The sequence below is a fragment of the Brachyhypopomus gauderio genome, chromosome 15, assembly GCF_052324685.1.
Source record: "Brachyhypopomus gauderio isolate BG-103 chromosome 15, BGAUD_0.2, whole genome shotgun sequence".
In the NCBI taxonomy this organism is placed as follows: Eukaryota; Metazoa; Chordata; class Actinopteri; order Gymnotiformes; family Hypopomidae; genus Brachyhypopomus; species Brachyhypopomus gauderio.
This window is the reverse complement of record NC_135225.1, coordinates 22309117-22329747: the sequence shown is the minus strand read 5'-3', so window position 1 is coordinate 22329747 and position 20631 is coordinate 22309117. Positions and strand designations below refer to the sequence as shown.

General features: G+C 37.5%; 1 protein-coding gene across 1 annotated transcript in view; it reads right to left on the bottom strand.

The window, feature by feature from the left end:
• Positions 1 to 1833: 1833 nt before the first annotated feature.
• herc4 (HECT and RLD domain containing E3 ubiquitin protein ligase 4) overlaps positions 1834 to 20631 on the bottom strand; it is a 42712-nt gene continuing 23914 nt past the window's right edge. Inside the window, exons 11-24 of the mRNA XM_076975511.1 lie at positions 19384 to 19443; positions 18685 to 18796; positions 18398 to 18587; positions 9182 to 9354; positions 6835 to 6954; positions 6564 to 6662; positions 6285 to 6458; positions 5472 to 5615; positions 5192 to 5358; positions 5007 to 5073; positions 4616 to 4698; positions 3333 to 3516; positions 2615 to 2717; positions 1834 to 2494 (exon numbers count right to left, since the gene is read on the bottom strand). Of these exons, the coding sequence (XP_076831626.1) occupies positions 2286 to 2494; positions 2615 to 2717; positions 3333 to 3516; positions 4616 to 4698; positions 5007 to 5073; positions 5192 to 5358; positions 5472 to 5615; positions 6285 to 6458; positions 6564 to 6662; positions 6835 to 6954; positions 9182 to 9354; positions 18398 to 18587; positions 18685 to 18796; positions 19384 to 19443 (1885 nt within the window). The 3' untranslated portion in view covers positions 1834 to 2285. The remainder of the gene's footprint in view (positions 2495 to 2614; positions 2718 to 3332; positions 3517 to 4615; positions 4699 to 5006; positions 5074 to 5191; positions 5359 to 5471; positions 5616 to 6284; positions 6459 to 6563; positions 6663 to 6834; positions 6955 to 9181; positions 9355 to 18397; positions 18588 to 18684; positions 18797 to 19383; positions 19444 to 20631) is intronic.

The window sequence follows — 20631 nt, the reverse complement described above, 5'->3', positions numbered from 1 at the left end:
TGAGGGTTTTTAGTAATTATGTCATAATCTATTCCATCCTTAAGTGTGCACTTACAATGTTTTGCTCTTCTAACATCAGACCAGTTACCGACAACATTATTTCATCAAGTTTAGTTTCGTCATCCTCCTAAATGCGACCAGTCCATCACTCACATTGGATCAATAGTATAGACATTGCAAGGTAGTATGCATGTGAGCTTTCCAGACTAGATGACAGCCTTGCTGATGTCCGTCTGCAATGTCAAGCATAACGCAGTTTTCTAATTTCCTAATTATCCTAATTCAAATTCTTTAATTTCCTTAGAGAATATGAAAGCTTTGATATATGGCCATGTGTTTTCGTGAGGTGGGTGTCATCAGTAGTAAAGGTCTATTGGACTTTTCTGCCAGATTAATCAGCATACTGGGAGCCCTACTGTTGGGCTACCCACTCATTTGACCTTCCATCTGACAATACACTGGTTTGAATACTGAGACAGAAGACTTCCCCTGCAGTTTGGCATGGAGGCTGACATACACAAAAAGAACTGCTAAACTTAACAAGCTCCTGAAAGATGCATGATGAGCCATGATGCTGCTGAACTGGAGATGACGGCAGAAGGGTGATGCAACACTGGGGAAGAGTTAATAGCAGTGGCAGGGAGCCAGCTCAGTGAAGCAGCCAAGCACCATTACAGTCAGCCCCAGCGAGAAGCCAGACTACACCAGACAACGTCATTACCAATACGGCCAGTTCACCTGTCATGCACAGCAAAAAATCCTCTAGGAAATGTTTGAAGCACAGCAGTGGAATTCTGGGTCTGGAGAAATACCTGTTCAGCACTGAAAGTAAATATACAGTCCCGAGTGCCTCCTCAACAAATGCCCTGAGACAGGCATACATGAAATAATCAATGATCTTGATCAATGATCAAGACATCAAGCTTTGATTTGAATTTCCCTTTATTTCTCAGTAGTCCATACGGAAATAGGGCTACACTCATGTCACCCTATAAATGTGTAAGTGCTACTATCAACTAACATCCTTGCATTGTCCCTCGCCACTCTGTCCATCAATTGTCTTGTTTCTTACCACAGGACTCCTGCTGGTATTAGCTTAAAATTTATTCATCCATTTTACACTATACATTTACGATATTAGGTCAAATTTTATTCATCCATTATACCGTGGACATTTTCCATTGTGCTGCCTAACAATGCCCAAGCTGTAGTCAGCACAGTATAGCGCTCTCAACTCAGCAGTGATACTGAACAATTACACCACTGCAACACCGTTACACTACCATGTCAGAATGCCTACTGTGCTGAGAATGTTTTGTCACCCAAAGAACTTAGAAATTGGTCTATGATCAGAAACTCACCGATGAGAGACAGAGCTGGCTAATTGTATGGCAACAAATGGGTTGTTTGTAACTGTGTAAAAAACATATAAGCCAACAAAAGATTCATTTGGCCCACAAATAACTAATTAGGGTTTCAAATACATTTTTTTATCTTTCTTAAAATTTTATGAATCTAATTAAGTAATTGTCTTTTGAGTTGCTTGCTCTATTCTAATACACTTTGTGGTGTTATTTTGAAATTAGGCTGTGAAATATATTTTAAAAAGTTACAAAACGTCTTGTAGGTTTGACACTACTGATGTTTATCAATTTGAATATAATTTATTAGTAAACTTGGGTGGCCATTAAAGTTATCTTATAGGATCAATGTATTTCATGCTTACGTGTTGATACTGCATGTTATAATCAATGAGCTTATTTTATGTACTGCAAGTGTTGATATTATGCAACTTATTCCTAATAAAATGAATATTAATAAAAGGACCAAGAATTCAAAATGCTGTACTTTTATTTCTGGCTTAGCCCCATCAAAGATCCTGTCCAACACAGCCTGTGAAAAATATTATTCAATAACAGTGCTTATCCACCCATCAACCCATTAAACAAACTGTATAATCTAAAATTTAATCAGTATCTTGTAATGAATCAGGCAGAAAACAGACAGTTAATTGCCTACATATTTTATCTTGGCACAAAATGGAAAGGGAGAAAATCCCACATTCCTGCAGTGTGGTAAACACTACCAGACAGATGCTGCCCCCAGTGACTAAATAAAATGCTGCAACCTAAATGCATGTCCTTCAGTAGCAAAACCTAATACACCCACAGGGGATTAATAACAGTATCATATAAAAATTTTATCTCAATCTTAGAGTTTTTATAACTGGGGTCAATTTGTAGTCTGTGGTCTGGTGATCATTTCTGTTCTATAGCTGACAACTTTCAGGCAAGGTTGAAGCCCTGGTTATGTTCAATGGCGTGGAGAAGCTTCTCCTGGAGCTTCTCACGGCTGGTATATTTGGGCAAATCCAGAAGATTGAAGCAGGTGTGGGCCACTGGAAGATAGTGCTCTCCCCCCCGTGTGGGCTGGATAACCAACCCAAGACTCTTCATGCCCAGAATGGGGATACGATCACTTCCTGTGAGAAACACTGCAAACCAACCAAATGCATAGACCAAAATCAATTAACAAATGGCCAAGTTAACTCCTGGGAGCATTTTTACCATATTATCATTTCTATATGAATATGTAGGAAATTCTTCACACTTACAGAGGAACTGCTTCTTCTTTTCCAATGATAACTCATGGAAAACGTCCCAGAATAGTCTGATGGTGGGATGTTCAGCCCAGTATTCCCCTTTGTATTCTGCACTCTGATGGTAATCAAAACAATTCCTCGTCACTCATATTATGTAAGGAAATATTTATCTTATATAAAGTGATCTCACCAAAATATATACATTTTAAACACAACAAGCTTCAAGCCATTTTTTCAAGATGGAAAAATAAATTACAAAATTGGTCACTAATATAGCCCACATGAGTACATATAATGGTCTAATGTCAGAGGAAAAGCTGAAATATTTTTACAATCAAATCAAATTCCATCAAATGAACCTAATTTTATTCACCTTCTCAAAAATCTCTTAGGTTTAACACAAAATTAACAATGATTAAAATCTTGGTCAAGAATCAAACCTAAGCACTAACAAGTGTCCAATTCAATTACAGGATTTTCCTGTAATTCCAAAAACAGAACAAAAAAATGCTGCATACCACCAAACACATGTAGTCTGATATATGTCATGTCATTGCAGTGCTGGAATTGAATTAGTCTAGGTGGTATTTAAGCGTCAAATGTAACCAAATAAGTGAAATAATAATCACTGTCTCTTTTCCCCCTACACATCATAGTCATCAACCATTTTCCAAGTTGTCGAAGTTGATACTGTCTCAAACAATGATTTCTATAATGTACACTTCCATACCTTCTCTAGTTCCTTCCAGTCATAATTAGTGTTTCCTATCACCATGGCTTGTAGCTCATTGGGTTGAAACAGCTCCAGAACTTTCCCTCCACATACTTTGTGGAATCCAGCATAGAATGCGTTGAAAAGGGTGGCCACAGACTTGTTGAAAATGTAGTCCACATAAGCATTTACAAAGTCTTGCCTGTAAAGGGTACATTAAAGAGTTTGTATTAATTGGTTATGTACAAACCTAAATTGTCCACTGCAAATCATAGCTTCACCCTGTAAAGCACTTAGTCCTATATTATACATATTCCATTTAAAATATTTGACATTTTAATATAATTAAGTTTATAATGAAATTGTTTGATAAAAAGCATATTAAACGCATGATGAATAGAATACACAGTGATGATCAATTAATTTACAACAGATTCCATAAATAATGGATAATGGATCAAATAATTGATCAATTAATTGACAGATTTAAATAAAAGGACACTTCTATCTACAAACAACAATACTTCATTTACCCAAATTCACTCCTATGAACATAAAAAGGGGCAGTCATGGTCCTGTGGTAGGGAACTGGTCTTGTGACTGGAGGGTCGTGGGTTCAATTCCCAGACCTGAGGCCATGACTGAGGTGCCCTTGAGCAAGGCACCTAACCCCAACTGCTCCCCGGGCAGCGGGCTAGGGCTGCCCACCGTGTGCACCACAGCCCTCTAGTAATCACTAGTGTGTGTGTATGTTCTAATTGCACAGATGGGTAAATGCGGAGGACAAATTTCGATTGCGGTGAAAAAAATCACTATTGACAAATATGGCACATTTCACATTTCATTTTAAATGTTAATAATGGTCTAAAATAGATATATTGTTATTTTTAGAATTGTTTTTTTATTCCCCCCTTTAATACTGCTTAATGTGCATCTATTTGTGTATTTTATGTCTTGCTACTATAGTACTGCAGTTTGCTCAGAGATCAATAAAGTTCTTTCTTACATTATTTCTTCCTTGGATACAGCAAAGCCACAAAAGCTGATCTGGAAACTCAGCTCCTGCTTTGCCTTTAGTTTTGGTTTACTTGCTGGTTTTTGTTTCCATGTACTTCCTTGTTTTAGTTTTTAGCTCAAATTTCCCCGTCACTGATTTCTCTTGCTCTTGTTGTATTTCTTTGTTTGCCTGTATATTTAAACCCTGTGTTTCCCATGTTGTGTTGTCAGTCATTGATGTTTCATGTCTGGTCTGATTGTTATATGTGTTTTATTCTGTTGTAGTGATATATACCAGCACTAACCTGTTGTGATTGTTTACACTGATGTTCATTCCATTAGGCACCAGCTCCAAAACTTCAGTAGCACCAAAATTTTCCACTGTGATCTGAAATCAGAAAATAACCAAAAATAATATATAACATGAACACAGACTGCACATATATTCACATAAGTGTTCTGTTTATGCTCTGTAGCAGGTACATTTTCATGTGGCAACATCACCATAATTAATACACAGTGGCCTGCACTCAGCACAGAAACACCAAGAGAGTATAGTTGGCTTACAGGTATATATGAAAAACAACTCTCATGAATGAACAGAATCCATTTGTACCACTACATGACAAAATTGTTTCATAATGTTTAGGTACCTAAAAGCAATGTAACACAACTGCAAAGCACATCAGTTCTTACTGTGAAGTTCAAGCAGAATGTATCCTCAACATCATCTTCCCTGTAGTCCAGCAGTTGTTGCAGACTTCTGTGACATCATAAATATACAGCGATATACAGTCTTATTAGGCCAAAATATAACTTGACCAGTAACTGTATGAATATGAATAGCAATAAAAAACAGAACAACAATTTAATTTACTCACCTGCCAACATCAGGCATGAGCTCCTTCAGGTCTTCCAAAGTGCAAGTTTTCTTTAGGAGCTTCTTATACAGGGCCACAGGAAAGTGCAGCTCAATTATAGTCAGGTTATAAATGGCCAAACCACAAATGACCCCAACGAGGTGGAATAAATCAACATCTTCAAATGTCTGAGCAAAACAGAGATTGAAAAATCTGAACAAGACTGAGCGTCCATAATTATCTCACACATGATTTTTCTCAAGAACCAACCATTTAGTCAGTTTGTAACCCAGATCCTTACCTTGTCTGCAAACCAGATTAGTCTGGACTCTTCGTAGTACCTAAACATGCCATATTTGGGGTGCAACAGTTCCTTCATGATGAGCAAGAAGAATTCTTTCCGAACTCCTCCAGCATCCACAGCCTCCTCTCCAACAAAGATCACCTGAGAACAGTACGATTTTGTCTTTTTCTCAAGACTGTAAAGCTTACTTAACATAATACATTCACTTTAAATTCACACAAATAAAGTTCTATCCCCTATTTTTTTAAAAGATGACTTTCTATTTAGCTCACCTGGTGAATTGACATTTTACCTAAATAGTTCACAGGACTTGATTGATATAATGATAAAGAATCTGACAGTACAACTAGCACCCTGCTCAGCACCCTTCTACCTATATTCCTCTTTCCCTTCTTCCTATATTCATCCATCCTTCTTCCTATATTCATAAACAGAGCTTACACTTTCCCCTATTTGCATTAGGTGATCTGAACTCTCGAAACTAAATATTCAGGGACAGTTTGTTTTCTTTGCTAATAGCATGCAGGCTAAGAGCATTAATTTCCATCAATACAGAGCAACAACAATTTTAGCCACATATGAAATATCATAAGAATAAGATCATGGCCCTAAAGAGTGATTAATCCACAATAAACATTTTTATTGCAAAAAGATCTTTATCACAAAATATAAAAATGCTGTGCACGCTAGAAATGACCAAACTGAGACCTCTAGAATGCCAACTTACTGTCAGTTGGCATTCAAGAAAATTATAATTGCTGGCCATTGCAAGATAAAGTCCATCTAAAGATAAGATGAGGTCGCACTTACTTTCAGCGGCTTCTTATAATCAACATTTTTGGACTTTCTCAGAACCTCCATGGTGTCTCCAACGACATTTTCTCTGCGCACGATGAGAATAAGGCAGGGGTGTACTGACTCAGCCACACCCCCAGGCAGGAAGAAAGAGCTTAGATTCTGCCTTTGGGCCTGATCCACAGCCATCTAATCACAAAATCACTTATGAGAAGATTGAGGTGAATTTGAAACAGGCGGCCTCAGAGTATGGAAATTAGGTGGCCTCAGAGTATGGAAATTTCCAGAACTAACCTGCATTTGGATAACAGCATCAGTCTGAAGTAGTGCAGTCTTTGCTTGGGCATCAAATATAAATGGGTATTTGCACAGGGTGACCTGAGAATCTATGCCCTGATTTGGACAGTAAAGTGGAATATTAGAATTTTGTTTTTAAGAGATATTTTTGCAAAAAGAAAGGCCATATGTGAAAGCAGAGTATTTTACAATACATTGCAAGTTCATCTATACAAACAAACAAAACAAACAACAAAAAAAACAACAAAAACTAAAGGCATGATTTTACCATAGAGAATGCCTGTTGCTGAATCCAAGTAATGTAATCACTTCTGATGTCAACAAGTTCTTCCAGTTCATGTATGTAAAACTTGTCATATTGGATGATCTGACCAGCTCGCTCGTTCACCTGAAATTGCAGTATGATGGCACTACTTTGAGATTTATTGAAGTTAGCATAAAATCATAATTACATTTGGAAAGGGATTGGTAATTATTTATCAAATTTTCAGGCCACATGATGGTCTATGGTCCGAAATGGTTTGTTGTATGGTAAACAGTGTTGCGAATGTGAGACAAATTAAGTATTATATTGCGATCTATTCTTTGTGTTGACTTGTAACTCCCGCGGTGGCCCAACTGAAAAGTAGCTCACAAAACCGCACCCCACGGCAGGATTTTCAAACAAGCCCAATTTGGCGTGAAAACCGCGAACCTGGCAACTCTGCTCATCGCAGACGACCGGCAGATATCTAGCATGTTTAATATCTAGCCCAGTCGGTGACTGTGAGTCAACAGCAGCGTCTAGCTACAGCCATTGGGAACAGCGTCTAGCTACAGCCAATGGGAACAGCGTCTAGCTACAGCCAATGGGAACAGCGTCTAGCTACAGCCAATGGGAACGCGGAGAGAGAACCGCGGCACCGCTGAAGATATCTCTGAAGAATGTAAAAAACTTTCAAGAATGCTTTCAAAACAGTAACCCAGCAAACACAAAATCCTCACCTTTCTTACAACTTTGTGTGTAACACTGTGTTTAAGTTATTGTGACAGCACTGGAGAAATAGTGTGATTGATTATATCTATGTTCACTGCAACAGAGAGATGAAATAATTCTGGCATTTTGGAACTATGGAGGAGTGTTTAAACGGTTAAAAAAAAAAAAAAAAAAAAAAAAAAAGTGGAGTACATCGTTTTTTTCTTCTACGTGGTGTTGCTGGTTCTCGCGAGTGTTTTGTTTTCGTGTTCTCGTGTTTTTGGACGGCAGCCAGATGAGTTGGCGATTCCCCAGTCGTTTAATTTGTGTCCTCGCGTCGCCGATCAGTCATGTAGTGTGAAAGCCACAACAACTGACCAGTCGTAGTGCGAACGGCACAAAAACCTGACGACTGAAAAGTCGTGTAGTGTGAACCTTGCTTTAGCTAGACAAGGGGGCCCTACAGTGGGAGGGGCCCAAGACAATTGCCTAGCAACGCCTCTATGCAAAGACCGCCTCTGATCTCAAGTCATGGGCACCCCAGTATCCACAAAAATATAATGATTTTGGTGATAGCCAGAAGACCATCCCCTCCAGTAACTCACAGTGTAATCCCACATCACAAGATGAGCCATGAGTTTAGTTAGCAAAAGTAACCCAGCTGTAGCCTGGTCTAAACATAGACAGATGGTAAATTTGAATCTGTTGAATAAAAGCAAGGCATAATAACTCCAAATGTGATGTAACTGTAATTTTGGATCATCAAACTTAGATTATGAATCCCTCTTCTCTTCTGTCCATAAATTCTCTCATTCCAATGAGTTATTTGAAAATGTTTTTCCTGTTTTAATCACAATCTGTTTGATCAATTTGTTAAAATTACTTTGTTAAAATTACTTTGTAGATGTATCAGTAACCATGTTTCACCTGAGACTGATAATATAACTGATAATATTAAATAAAAAAAATTATTAATTGATTTCTCACTAAAACAATGTGGTGTCCCAATTAATTATTACCTAATTTTAAATGCCAATTTAAAAAGTACTGCCCGAATTTATTCATATCCCTGGGTGATATGGCTGTGTCATTTCCGGTCAAAAAATTGCTGGTTGAATAAAAACAATTTTAAGTCAAAATTTGCCAGTAAAATTTGCCAAATTAAAACTGTATGCTGAGGGTGCATGTCAAATTGTGTGTGAGTTTGTTGAGAATTAATTCACATATAACACCTTTCCCAATTGTATTTATTATCTTATAAACAAATTTAGGCATAATCAATTAGATTTAAATTCTTATTTTTTACTATTATGAACATGTATTTAGTCAGGTGTGTCCAAACTTTTAACTGGTAGTACATTTATGTTTGGTCTTCATGAAATTGTTTGTTTTGGATTGTTCTCAAACAAATTCTGTTGTGCTCCTTGAACAGGTGTTTTATCTATGAAATTTCTTATGATAGCTAGTTGCACCAGAACTAATTTACGACTTTCACAGCAAAAGGTGTGAATATACAATTACTATTAGATTTATTCATTTATTTTTTATTATTATAATCAACTTTGCTCCCTATATTGATATTGGTGCTACCACAGCAATACATGCTAATGTTTAATAGCAACTTAACAACATACTATATCATATATGTAACTGTACTTACTGAGTGGAGTATCTCCAAAAAATTGAGACAGATGCTGAGGAAGCAGGTAAGTATCCTGTGCTCAGATGGTGGAATTCCCACTTTCTGCATCCGGAGCAGATACACAACCACCTCTTTATACAATTCCACAAGTTCTTGAAAGGCAACTGGATCAAGGTGAGACCACCAATTCTCTTAAAAAATACATAAAGAAAAATATATAAATTAATGAATACATAATTGGTAAGGACAACGAGAACTTAACCTAACCAGGGTATCTGCACATTTTTAAATCTCAAATTCAATGACTTTTAAGACCTCTTTAATACCTCTCACAAGAAAAAATAATACTATCACCGGGGATGCAGGTGTGTTCCACATTGTTGCCGGGGGGGTTGGCGAACGAGAATTGTTGATGGGGGGGGTATGGGGGTTGGCGAACGAAAATTGTTGACGTTGTTGAGGCCGTATACGCCAACGCTAGGAATCTAGCACTAGGACCCTGGAGCGGTTATTTTCTGCAATTGCGCTAGATTCGGCAAAGTTCACATCGCGCCAGAACAACTGAACAACACACACTTATAATAATTTAATGCCTCCCCTCATAAAATTCCAGACATTTTAAGACATTTTTAGGCCTTGAATATGGAAAACTAAATTTAAGACATTTTAAGACTTTTTAAGGACCCGCGGGTACCCTGCCTAACAATAAATCATGACAAGTCAAACGTTTTTCTCCTTACCATTTACACACATACTGCTTATGCTTATCCTGATATTAGACATTTTTTTAATGCTATTTCTGTACAGGAATGATTTTGCAATCATGCTCATGTGGCTAATACACATTTTTAAACAATTTCTTATCAAGATATTTTGTAGACATTTCATGTTAAATGTGTGTAACTCATACATAATGGCTATTTAAGAAGAAGAGCAAGACATTGCATATCATAATAAAACAAAACAGGTTATGCATTTTTGGCATTAAGTTCCATGGACAGAGTATATAATCAATCAAATTCTCTTTTTGTCTTTTTCCATCTTCCTTCCTTCCACTTAATGCATGTGCCTCTCTTAACAGTAATTCTTTTATTCAACTCAATGACAATATAAATTTATTTATCACAAACACAGGATTATGTACTTTTCCAACAAGCCCTAAAATTCTTGCACTTCCAGGTTTGTAAATTCTACACTAATACAATAATAAGAAGACATTCTTAAACATTCATACTATGAAAATGAATCGTATCTAGTCTATCATAGATAACACTGCAAATAACTGGTAAATATATCTCTTCAGCAAAACACAAAAGACCATGTAGACCAGCGTGAACACAACCTGGATCACTTACATGCAAGTGTAAGACTTAATCAGCCCACAAATTAATACCTGGATAACTAGCACTATGCTCCAGCAATGGGCCAAGAACCTTTAATATATACACGGACAATACTAATAACTGTCTAACTAAAGATTTCACATCCTATCTTGAAAGTCACAGTCTCCAACAATACATTAAAGTCCCAAACACTGTAAGGGACATATTTTAGACCTAATCTGCTGCTCTGGAGTTTCTCCCTCTCTTATAAAAACAGATGAACTTCCCATATCTGATCATTTCCTCCTTACATTCAACATCAATCTTCCTTTCCCAGCTACTAAGTCACTTCCCCATTCCATCTCCTTCCGCAATATTAAGAATATTGACCTTGACACCTTTTCTTTGAATATTGATTCCACTCTGGGCATGGACACACAGAACTTATCCACTCCAGAAGACTTGGTTCGACATTATAACTCTGGACTTCAAAATATTCTCAACTCTCTTGCTCCACTAAAAACAAAATCTGTCACCTTCTCACGTACAGCTCCCTGGTTTACACCTGAACTCCAGCTAATGAAAGCTAAAGGACAACAACTTGAACGTCTCCATAAGAGAACTGGTTTGATCATTCTTAAAGAACTGTATTTTAACCATATTCTACATTACAAGGACTCCATCAACAATGCTAAATCTATTTACTACTCAAATATCATCTGTTCTAATGTGGGAAATTCTAGATCATTGTTCGCTGTACTCAAAAACATTAACCAAGCTTCTGATACTCTTTTTCTCAATGTTCACTCAGCTGATTTTGTAACTTTACTGAAAAAAATCCAGAACATACAACTGAATCTCAGTCCAGAACCCACCACTTACATCTCATCTGCTGTCTCTTCACCAGTGTTGCGAATAACGCCGTTAAAAAGAACGTTCCTGTCGTTACAACGCCGTTGACGTTACTGGTCATTAAAAGCGGTGCGTTACTATATATTGATATACTAACAGTAATGCGAGCGGACCGCTGCCCAGACTAGTGAGAAGTAACAGATCTCGATAGATCACGGTTCTCGGTGTAACACCTGTTTAAAGCGATTGTCTAAGGCAGCGTTATGGTAGCCAATCAGAGCCAGTGTTTTTACATGCGCGCAGAAGCACACGACACAAACGGAGAAGAGACAGAAATGGCGAGTCAGGAGCAAGCCGAAGAAAAATTAGCATTTTCAAGGTGGCGATATAAACATTATTTAAGAAAATACCTGAAGTTCCTGAATGTCTACCAGACTGGGTATTTGAATTATTTAATTAAGAATAGAGGTTGTATTGTTAAGTTTACTTCTGTTGTGAACAAACAGTTGTCTCAGATTGAGAGAATTTAATTTTATTTGATAGATGTAAATGCACTTTATATAGTGTAACTGTTTACTATTTTTAATTTTTTTTTTTTTTTACAAAGATTTGGTATATTAAAGGATTTTATCCTGCACTGGTCTGTGGATGTGCAATAAATATCAAAATTTAAACACCTTTCTGATCTACTCATTTCAACTGACTGCAAAAACTGCTTTTTCAAAAAAATCCTTATTCATTGACATATAACTTTTTTTTACTGTAACGCAAATAGTTACTTTCTCTGGTAACGAGTTACTTTTATTATAGAGTAATTCAGTTACTAACCCAGTTACTTTTTTGAACAAGTAGTGAGTAACTATAACTAATTATTTTTTTAAAGTAACGTTCCCAACACTGCTCTTCACCCACTCATGCTTTTTCGTCCTTTTATCTTCCCACTTCTGTAGAGCTCTCTGACCTAATCCACAAGGCCAAGTCATCCACCTGTCAATTAGATCCCCTTCCTACAGTACTTATCAAAGCTTGTATCACTCCTCTGGTTCCTCTAATCTCCAACATAATTCATTCTTCTCTTGACTGGAACGGTTCCTCCTTCCCTCAAATCCGCTGTAATAACTCCAATACTCAAAAAACCTGGTGCTGACCCAACTAACTTCAATAACCTACATCCTATCTCAAATCTTGCCTTCATATCCAAAATTCTTGAAAAACTGTAGCTGCTAAACTTCACTCCCACTTAACTTATAATAACTTGTATGAACAGTTCCAGTCTGGTTTCCGCCCTCTTCATAGTGTAGAGACAGCTCTTCTTAAAATTTCTTATTCTTCTTAAAACGACCATCTTATGGCAGCTGATTCTAGACTAGTTACCATTCCCGACCTGAGTGCGGCCTTTGATACCATTTGTCACACCACCCTTCTCAATAGGCTATATTCCATCGGTTTACATCATATCGTACTCAATTGGTTTAAATCTTACCTCTTGGGCCGCACTCAGGTCATCCAATTTAAATCATTCATATCCCAGCCTTCCTTGGTTACGTCAGGTGTGCCCCATGGCTTTGTCCTGGGCCCCCTTCTTTAATAATGAATGAACTTCTTTAATCTTCCATACAGTTAACTGTACCCTCTGCTCGTCTTGTCACTATGGGGAGCAGAGCTTTCAGCTGCTCTGCTCCCCGACTCTGGAACTCACTACCATCTGCGCTCCGGAATACAGACTCACCCACAGAATTTAAATCCAGACTCAAAACGCATCTGTTTAAAATTGCATTTTCTTTATAAAAACGTCCTCTGTCTTGATTGGAATATTTTATTTAATTTAGTTTTATCTTCAATGTTTATTTCCTCTGTCTAATTTCATAATTGTCTTTTATTGTATGGTATCCTTGGGTGCTAGAAAGGCGCCATTAAATAAAATGGGATAGTTCTGAATATTGTGGTAGTTTCCTTGAGTTGGACTTTTAGATAATATTCTCAACTTTCATGAGCTTTCAGAAGCTTTTTAAGAAGTAATGCTAATAGGCTCGTGCAGGCTTATTTGAAATGTTTGTGCTCTTATGTATATGTTTTGACTTAACAGTATTTGTAAATTCATTATTTGTAAATTTGTTTAGAGTTGTAGGGGTGAGTTGTTTCTTTGCCTTTCTCTCCTAGTTATTTCATAGGGATTTGGGTAATAACGTATAAAAAAAGAATAAGCGAAGATTATGGTACAGAATGCTGAAAAATTCTGTCTTTTTTATGTTGCTTCCCTGACTAGTGAGCCATTTTTTCATTGGGTTGTAACAATAGTAGGAAATGAATTGCAAGTACAATTGCATTGCAAATAGGCACAAGTTTTTTTTATCCTGCAATCATATAAACAAAGAAAAGACAACAAAATAGCTATAGCCAAGTGTCTTCAAATAGCAGGACTAGTCCTGAAGAGCCTTTCCACAGATAACATTCTGGATAACATTCTGCCAGTCCACAGATAACCAGGCAACACAAAAGGCTAAGAGAATAAACAGCTATTTTCAAAACTTTAAAATTCCTCAACATACAGAGCTCTCTTCAGTGTGTAGAATGCATCATGTTTAGCTACTCTTTGTTAGCGATAGTTTTATCTGTGAGAAGTGCAGATTAAATACTGAGACTGAGAAGATTTTAGCACTAGACATGTGCATCCAGACTCTAGAAAGCCTTCCAGACAGGGCTGGACTGGTAATCTGGAGTACTGGGCATTTGCCCGGTGGGCCGACAGTCTTCGGGGGGCGATGGATTTTTTTCCTCCCTTTTTTCCTTAGAGACCGGCCCACAATTTAGAGGGGGCAGCCCATTGGCCCATCTTCAATATAGACAGTGGACTGAACCAATCAGGATATAGGATGAAAGCGGCCCCTCCCTTTCTCTGTGTGGTCTGCTGTAACTCCCGCTACGTTCAGTGTTGAGCGCGTTGTTAAAGGAGAGGCAGCATGGAGCAAAAGAAGCGACAGAAAGTGGGTGCGGAGAAGTTACGCGTGAAGAAATTGAAGAGTCTCAATGTAGATGCTACAAAATGTGTAAAAACCACAGACATGTTCGCTGCTGTAGCCTCCGCGTCCTCTGTAGGTGAAGACAGCAGCAGCAGACAGGGAGAGCAGCAGCCAGAGATGCAGGCTTGTGAAAGAGAAACCGAGGGACAGACTGAGGGAAAGTGTAGTACATAAGCAGGTAGTAATATTAGGATAACACATGGACTTTATTACATGAGAATGATGAGCAATGGCGATTGATTAGTATCAATATTAATTGGTATTTGCATACTTCTCAAAATCTGGCAGCCACGCGCCCTTATTCTAATAAAATAGCAAATGGTCAAGACTGAGAAGTGTTGGATGAGCAGCAAGTGTCCATTTTAGGCTGTCATAGGATTTTAGATATTTAGGTTAAAGTTGTGTTGAAACGCTGCATAGTTTGTATTTGTGTACTCTATGCCACAGGTGTCAAATTCGTGGCCCGCCGCGTCATTTTATGTGGCCCGCAAGAGCTTAAAAAGCCACATGTAAAAAAATAAAAATAAAAAAAAGTGTCAATGTGCAGTGACCAAAAACTACATTTCCCACAATTATGTTACTCACGAAGTGACGGCACCTCGAGACTGCAGTGTTTCCATATCGAACATATTACCCCTGAATATGTTGTCAAAAAACAATCTTAATTCAATGCAAATTCAAAAGACCGAATGCCATTTCAAGCCATGCATCCTGAAATGTTCTGCATGACATTAAGCACTGATTAAACGAAAATTTTATTCACACACAACATGTCTGGCAATTTAGCAGTGGACCTGTGAGAAGGTGACATTCACGTAAAGCGGCTACACATACGTTAACTACATACAGGAAACACTAGCTTTCGGTGCTGAACAAACAAACAAATTTCTCTACAGGAGAATGACCAAACTTTTGCAAAGTAAAAGTCAGCATAGACCCTGTAGAATCAATATCATTTTAAATGAACTTGTGCTGGCAAAATAATGACACGTTGACAGTAGACAATTAATAATAATAATAAACATATGCATATACACATACAGCACATATATAAAACAGAGGAGCAAAGCCATATAATGAGATTAGAACTATAGATTTATAGGGAAATCTGGTGTGAGATGATTCTAGCATTTTCCAAGTTTTTTTTTTTATCTACTTAATGATTCTTTAATAATTCAATCATAAAGAGAAAAGAAGTTTTCCGCATAAAGTAAAAGTCTTATGGTATCCAAAGAAAGAATGTTAAGTTTGAGATTAATCGAGTTTCTAGTGTCCATGCAAAAACTTTGTGAATATTGACATGAAAAAACAAATGCTCCTGGAATTCATCTTCTGACTTACAAAAGGCACATGACTTAGGGCTGTCGCGGTGTAAGAATTTCCACTGCGGTAAATTAACAGGGCTCCACACCGCGATATGCGGTATTATCGCCATTTTTGTTGTTTTCACAAACATATCCTGATTTAAGTGCTATTATAAACACGTTTTTATTGCAGTTGTTATTAAGAATATTATATTTTTATAACAAAGCCGACACAGTTGTAGGACAAATTAAACAGTCCTTACTGTTAAATGCAGAGCACGTAAGGCTAATGACGCGCAATAAGAACACTCCTTTACTCTTTCATGGAAACAAAGTCCAGCTTATAGCCTACGATTGATCTGCGCTGTGCAAAGAAGGCAAAAAAACTTGAGCACATGAGATCAGAATTCGTTTAAAAAAAAGAAGGAAAACGAAACCCTTCCTTTAGTAATAAAGTCTAGGTTTAGTCCGGCGTTATCATGTCCTTGTTACGTGCTAGGAAAACCAACATGTTCACCTTATGTGGTTTCAGAGAGGATCTAAGTGGGGTAACAATGTTTCCGGCAGCACTAAAAACTCTCTCTGGTGGTGTGCTCGTTGCACAAATACACATGTACTTGCGGGACACTTTAGAAAGCAGAGGAAATCTAACCTGGTTGTCGCGCCACCAGGCGATGGGATCTGCGTTAGGGCTCGTGCAGGTAGCTCGAGCTCATGTGCGCGAGCTCTCTTAGTTTCCCCGTTTCACAGCAACCTTTCGCGCACAGATTTTGCATATTGCCTCGTCTAAATTGTCCGGCTCTCTCTTTTCATTCGGTTGAAAGCTGAAATGCTCCCAAACTGGCGAAGTCACATTTGGTTTTGCGACCAGAGTAGCCGCAATTGTTTCCATAAAAAGGCCACTCAGAAGCAACGGATACGAACGTTTTTAAATAGTAATTAACATCCACCGCACACGCAGCGAAGTGGCTTACGTGTAAAACAAGAAGAACCTTGTGGAAAAAAAGAAAACACGAACATCGCGGTGTGACGGTTGCTTGGAATTCCCTGCGGTTGGCAGGTGAATATCGCGGTATTACAATATTGCGGTTATTGCGACAGCCCTAACATGACTCCACATCAAGTTTAAATCTTCTTTCAAGAAACATGGCTACAGGATATATCTTATTTATTATTTTTAAATGGGTCTCTTTTACTTTAGAATCCAAACAGTCCAGGGTCAAACCAGCTAAGCAGAGTTCACGACAATCCAAGGAGTCAGGCTGAAAATGAGGCAGAGGTCAAAACGCAGGTAGGAAACACTCTGTATGCAACATATGACGAGAGACGTAACTCCGCGAGATTTCTCGTCGCGTTAAAAATCGTAACTCTCGCGAGATTTGTGATCCAGGAAGCAGCCAGTATGACGTCGGAAAATACAGGTATTACTATTGAGGATGCCTATAAAGATCTACCTATTTATTTTTTAGCGGCATGTGTCTATCGTTGACGGAGGGGGGTGGGGGGGTGTAATTACAATGGAATATGGCTTCCATACATCAGACTTTCCTGTAGTTGGCTTAATTGTGGTGTATGCGCCTGTTTTAATTGAATTTTCCACCGCTGAAACTGGTTGACCGTCTACAACAGGGGTCGGCAACGTATGGCACGCGACACGCTGGACCAGCATGTCCAAAATACCTGCGCGAGCGGCGGAGGCGTTTATACTTGGCAATCGATCGCGATATAATATTTAATTTGTGACCATTTACACCTCCCCTCCGCTAACAATTTACACTCGCCACCCCCCGACCCCTGGTCTACAGTCTGCCATTTTGGTATCAAAATGACAAAATGACGCACACTTCATGTTCACGTGATCAGTTGCTTAGCCCCTTCAATACAAAATTTATCTTTTGCAAAATAAATATATATTGTACAAAAGTGATTTATTGGGAAAACACCTGCACTTCAACAAGACATTATAGTAATTTTCATAATAAGCCTACATAAATGTAATGCATTTATATAACAAATGTTATCTATTAGCCCTGTTTGGAAAGGAGTGATCATATCCTGACGTTGAATTTGGTTACAATTGGCAAAATTCCTACAAACTATTAAGCATAAGCATTAACCAAAACATGATTCACACATTCAGCTGTAACTATGATTAATTTCATTTCTAAATTTAAATATTTAATATAGTTATAATATATATAATATAATAAGACTATAGAAACATTAGTTTTGTTTTCTTTCGTTGTTTTGAAATGATTGTTCTTCATTTGTTTACAGTAAATACGTATTGACAAATGAACATTTGCAACATCTGCTGGTAGAAAAGAGAATCACAGTCTTGAAATGCTGGCGATGTTGGAAAAATTGCATTGAGAAGGGCAAAATCGATTTAAATTAGCTTGCACAGGAATAATTTTACAATTTAAGTCATGAAAGGGGGGGTTCTGAAACTGGATCCTGTGCAAACAATTATTTCTTGTGGTGACTGCTGCGTTCCAATGACCGGCGCTTGGCATTTTTAGTCCTTCTAATCTTAAAAAAATATTCCTGCCGTGACAAGAGCAATGGAGATAAGCTCAACATAGTTGAGTGGTTGAGGAACCTGGAATACTACATAGAAATTGACTACAATGAAAATTTGGTGTAGTCAAGTCTTTTACATGAAGACTGAAATAATGACAAAAATGACCACTAATGTGCACCTAATGGCATAATTAACCAACGTAGAACACTTACCAAGTACCTTGATGGGAGCACACTTCAGGCTGATGACCGCTTTGGCAAAAGGGATGGCAAGTGTGAGGTAAGTGTTGGGGTTACTGAACAGAGGACATAGTGGAAGTGTGAGGTAGAGTCTAAGTGCCTCTATGTCTGGAGGAGAGCTGTTGAGGCTGGGGATTAAGTTCTTCTCCAAACTGGCAGCAACCTGCATTACAGAAATAAAACCAAAATCAAAATTATTCACAAGGTAAATTCTAATAAAAATGCAAATACAATGAAAATTAGGCCACTGAAAAACTCACTTGTTGTGAAATGTATGGATACTCAGGCTGGATAAGTCTGTGGAACAAGATGCGAGCGATGCTGGCATCTACACCTGAACATTTACTGCTAGTGTTGAAGTGATCTGGATGACTGGAAAATAATTACTTGCATATTAACAACAAAAAATCTTGGAATATGGAATAAGTAGCCTTTAATCAGAATGTTTACCTGCATTATAAGTAACTGTTCAGTAACTTGTTTTCACAATTTTAGAACATAAAAATGCTGTATTGTATTACTTTTAAACATACATCCTTCACCAACTGTGCAAACAATGATTAATATGGATGTCGCAGTGGATAATGGCATCCACCAAATGCTGTAAATGTAAATAAATCAATATTGCCACTGAAATAAGAAACATTCTCTAAAATATAGGGGAAAATGCTGCTGGATATTTACTGTTACATAAAATGTTAAAATGGCTTTAAATTACAAAGACTTATATCGATGTCACATTCTGTAATTTTACCTTTCACAATATGTATGGAATTCTAGATATCTACATTCAAAATCTTGAAATCTTTTCAGTCTTTTCCTTTTAAAAATGAAGATTGGTCACTTTCTTGACCTGAATGGAGCTGGCCAAACAATTTTTTTCTGTACCACAACATGCATTGGAGATTCCAAATCTCTATTGAAGTACTACAGAACAAATCAGGAAATCCATACAGTACCTTGAAGATAGAAAACTCCCATTGAGGCAACTTGCTGAGGAGAACACAAGATCAATCTCACTATAAGAGATGTTAGAGAGAAGTAGTATTAAAAAAAATTGTAATTACTTTTGTTAACTAAAGTTATATTTACAGTGCCTTGTGAAACTAATCCCCCCCCCCCCCCCCCCCCCCCTTGCTATGAAGTCCTAAAAAGGTTCTGGTGTAATCAATTGCCTTCATAAGTCACATGCTTAGTGAAATGTCCACCTGTGTACAATCTAGGGGTGACCTGCTATAGTCGCTGATTCGACTATAGTCGACTATGAACATCATAGTTGAATGTACCATTCTAACTGCATGGGGGTGCACAAGGATGCTGCTAAGAATTAGTTGTTACATGAAATGTCTTTGTTTTCATTATATATATATAGCCTTTTGTCAAATAAAATCATCCTAATTTATGTTAATAAATATTTTTAAATGATGTGTGCGCATTAACAATAGGCATCTTCCTTACTATACATTAATAAATCACACCCTGCAGTTGCACAATCCAAATGAGCGGAGCTGAACACGCTACAGGATAGTCAGTGTCTGCCGAGATTATAATGCTACTAAAAAAACTTCAAAAGTATTTTGAAAAAGATAAAGATGAATCAAACTAAGTAAAGTGCAAGTTATGTCATCAACGTCTTTCATTTCGCACCACAATAACCAACATGGCATACCATTTAAAACGCGTAAGGCGAAAAAAAAAAACCAGTTCAGCCGTTTGTCGTTTCGGTCGTCTCGTCGCGGTGCGTCTTGGCAAGTAGGCCTATAAACATTTTTTGTTGTTGTTTACTTATTAAACCCTGTTACTTGAACCTTTCCTTATAACTTTTTTGCTGTTGTGTGGCAATTGTTTTTATATTTTCAGGTAGGCATATTTTATTTAAAATTTTTTTGACATTTTGCACAGTGTCTGTCTGACAGTTTGATATACACACTGCGGACTGACGGTGACTTTTTTTTGTTAATGTTCTCTAACGTTTCATTACAAAATAAATAAGTAAATAAATAAAAGCTGAATAAAGCCAACCTACCATGTGTATTCATTTATCTGAGTGTTTTAGGTTTTTACTTTGAAGTGGAAAAAAGTCCTGAATGAGAACGGGATCCCGTTTAAGGTGCTCTAGATAAAAAACAACAACAAAAAAACCCCGATTCGACTATTAGTCGACTAAAGGGAAAATCTGACTAATCAGATTTGACTATGGAAGTCCT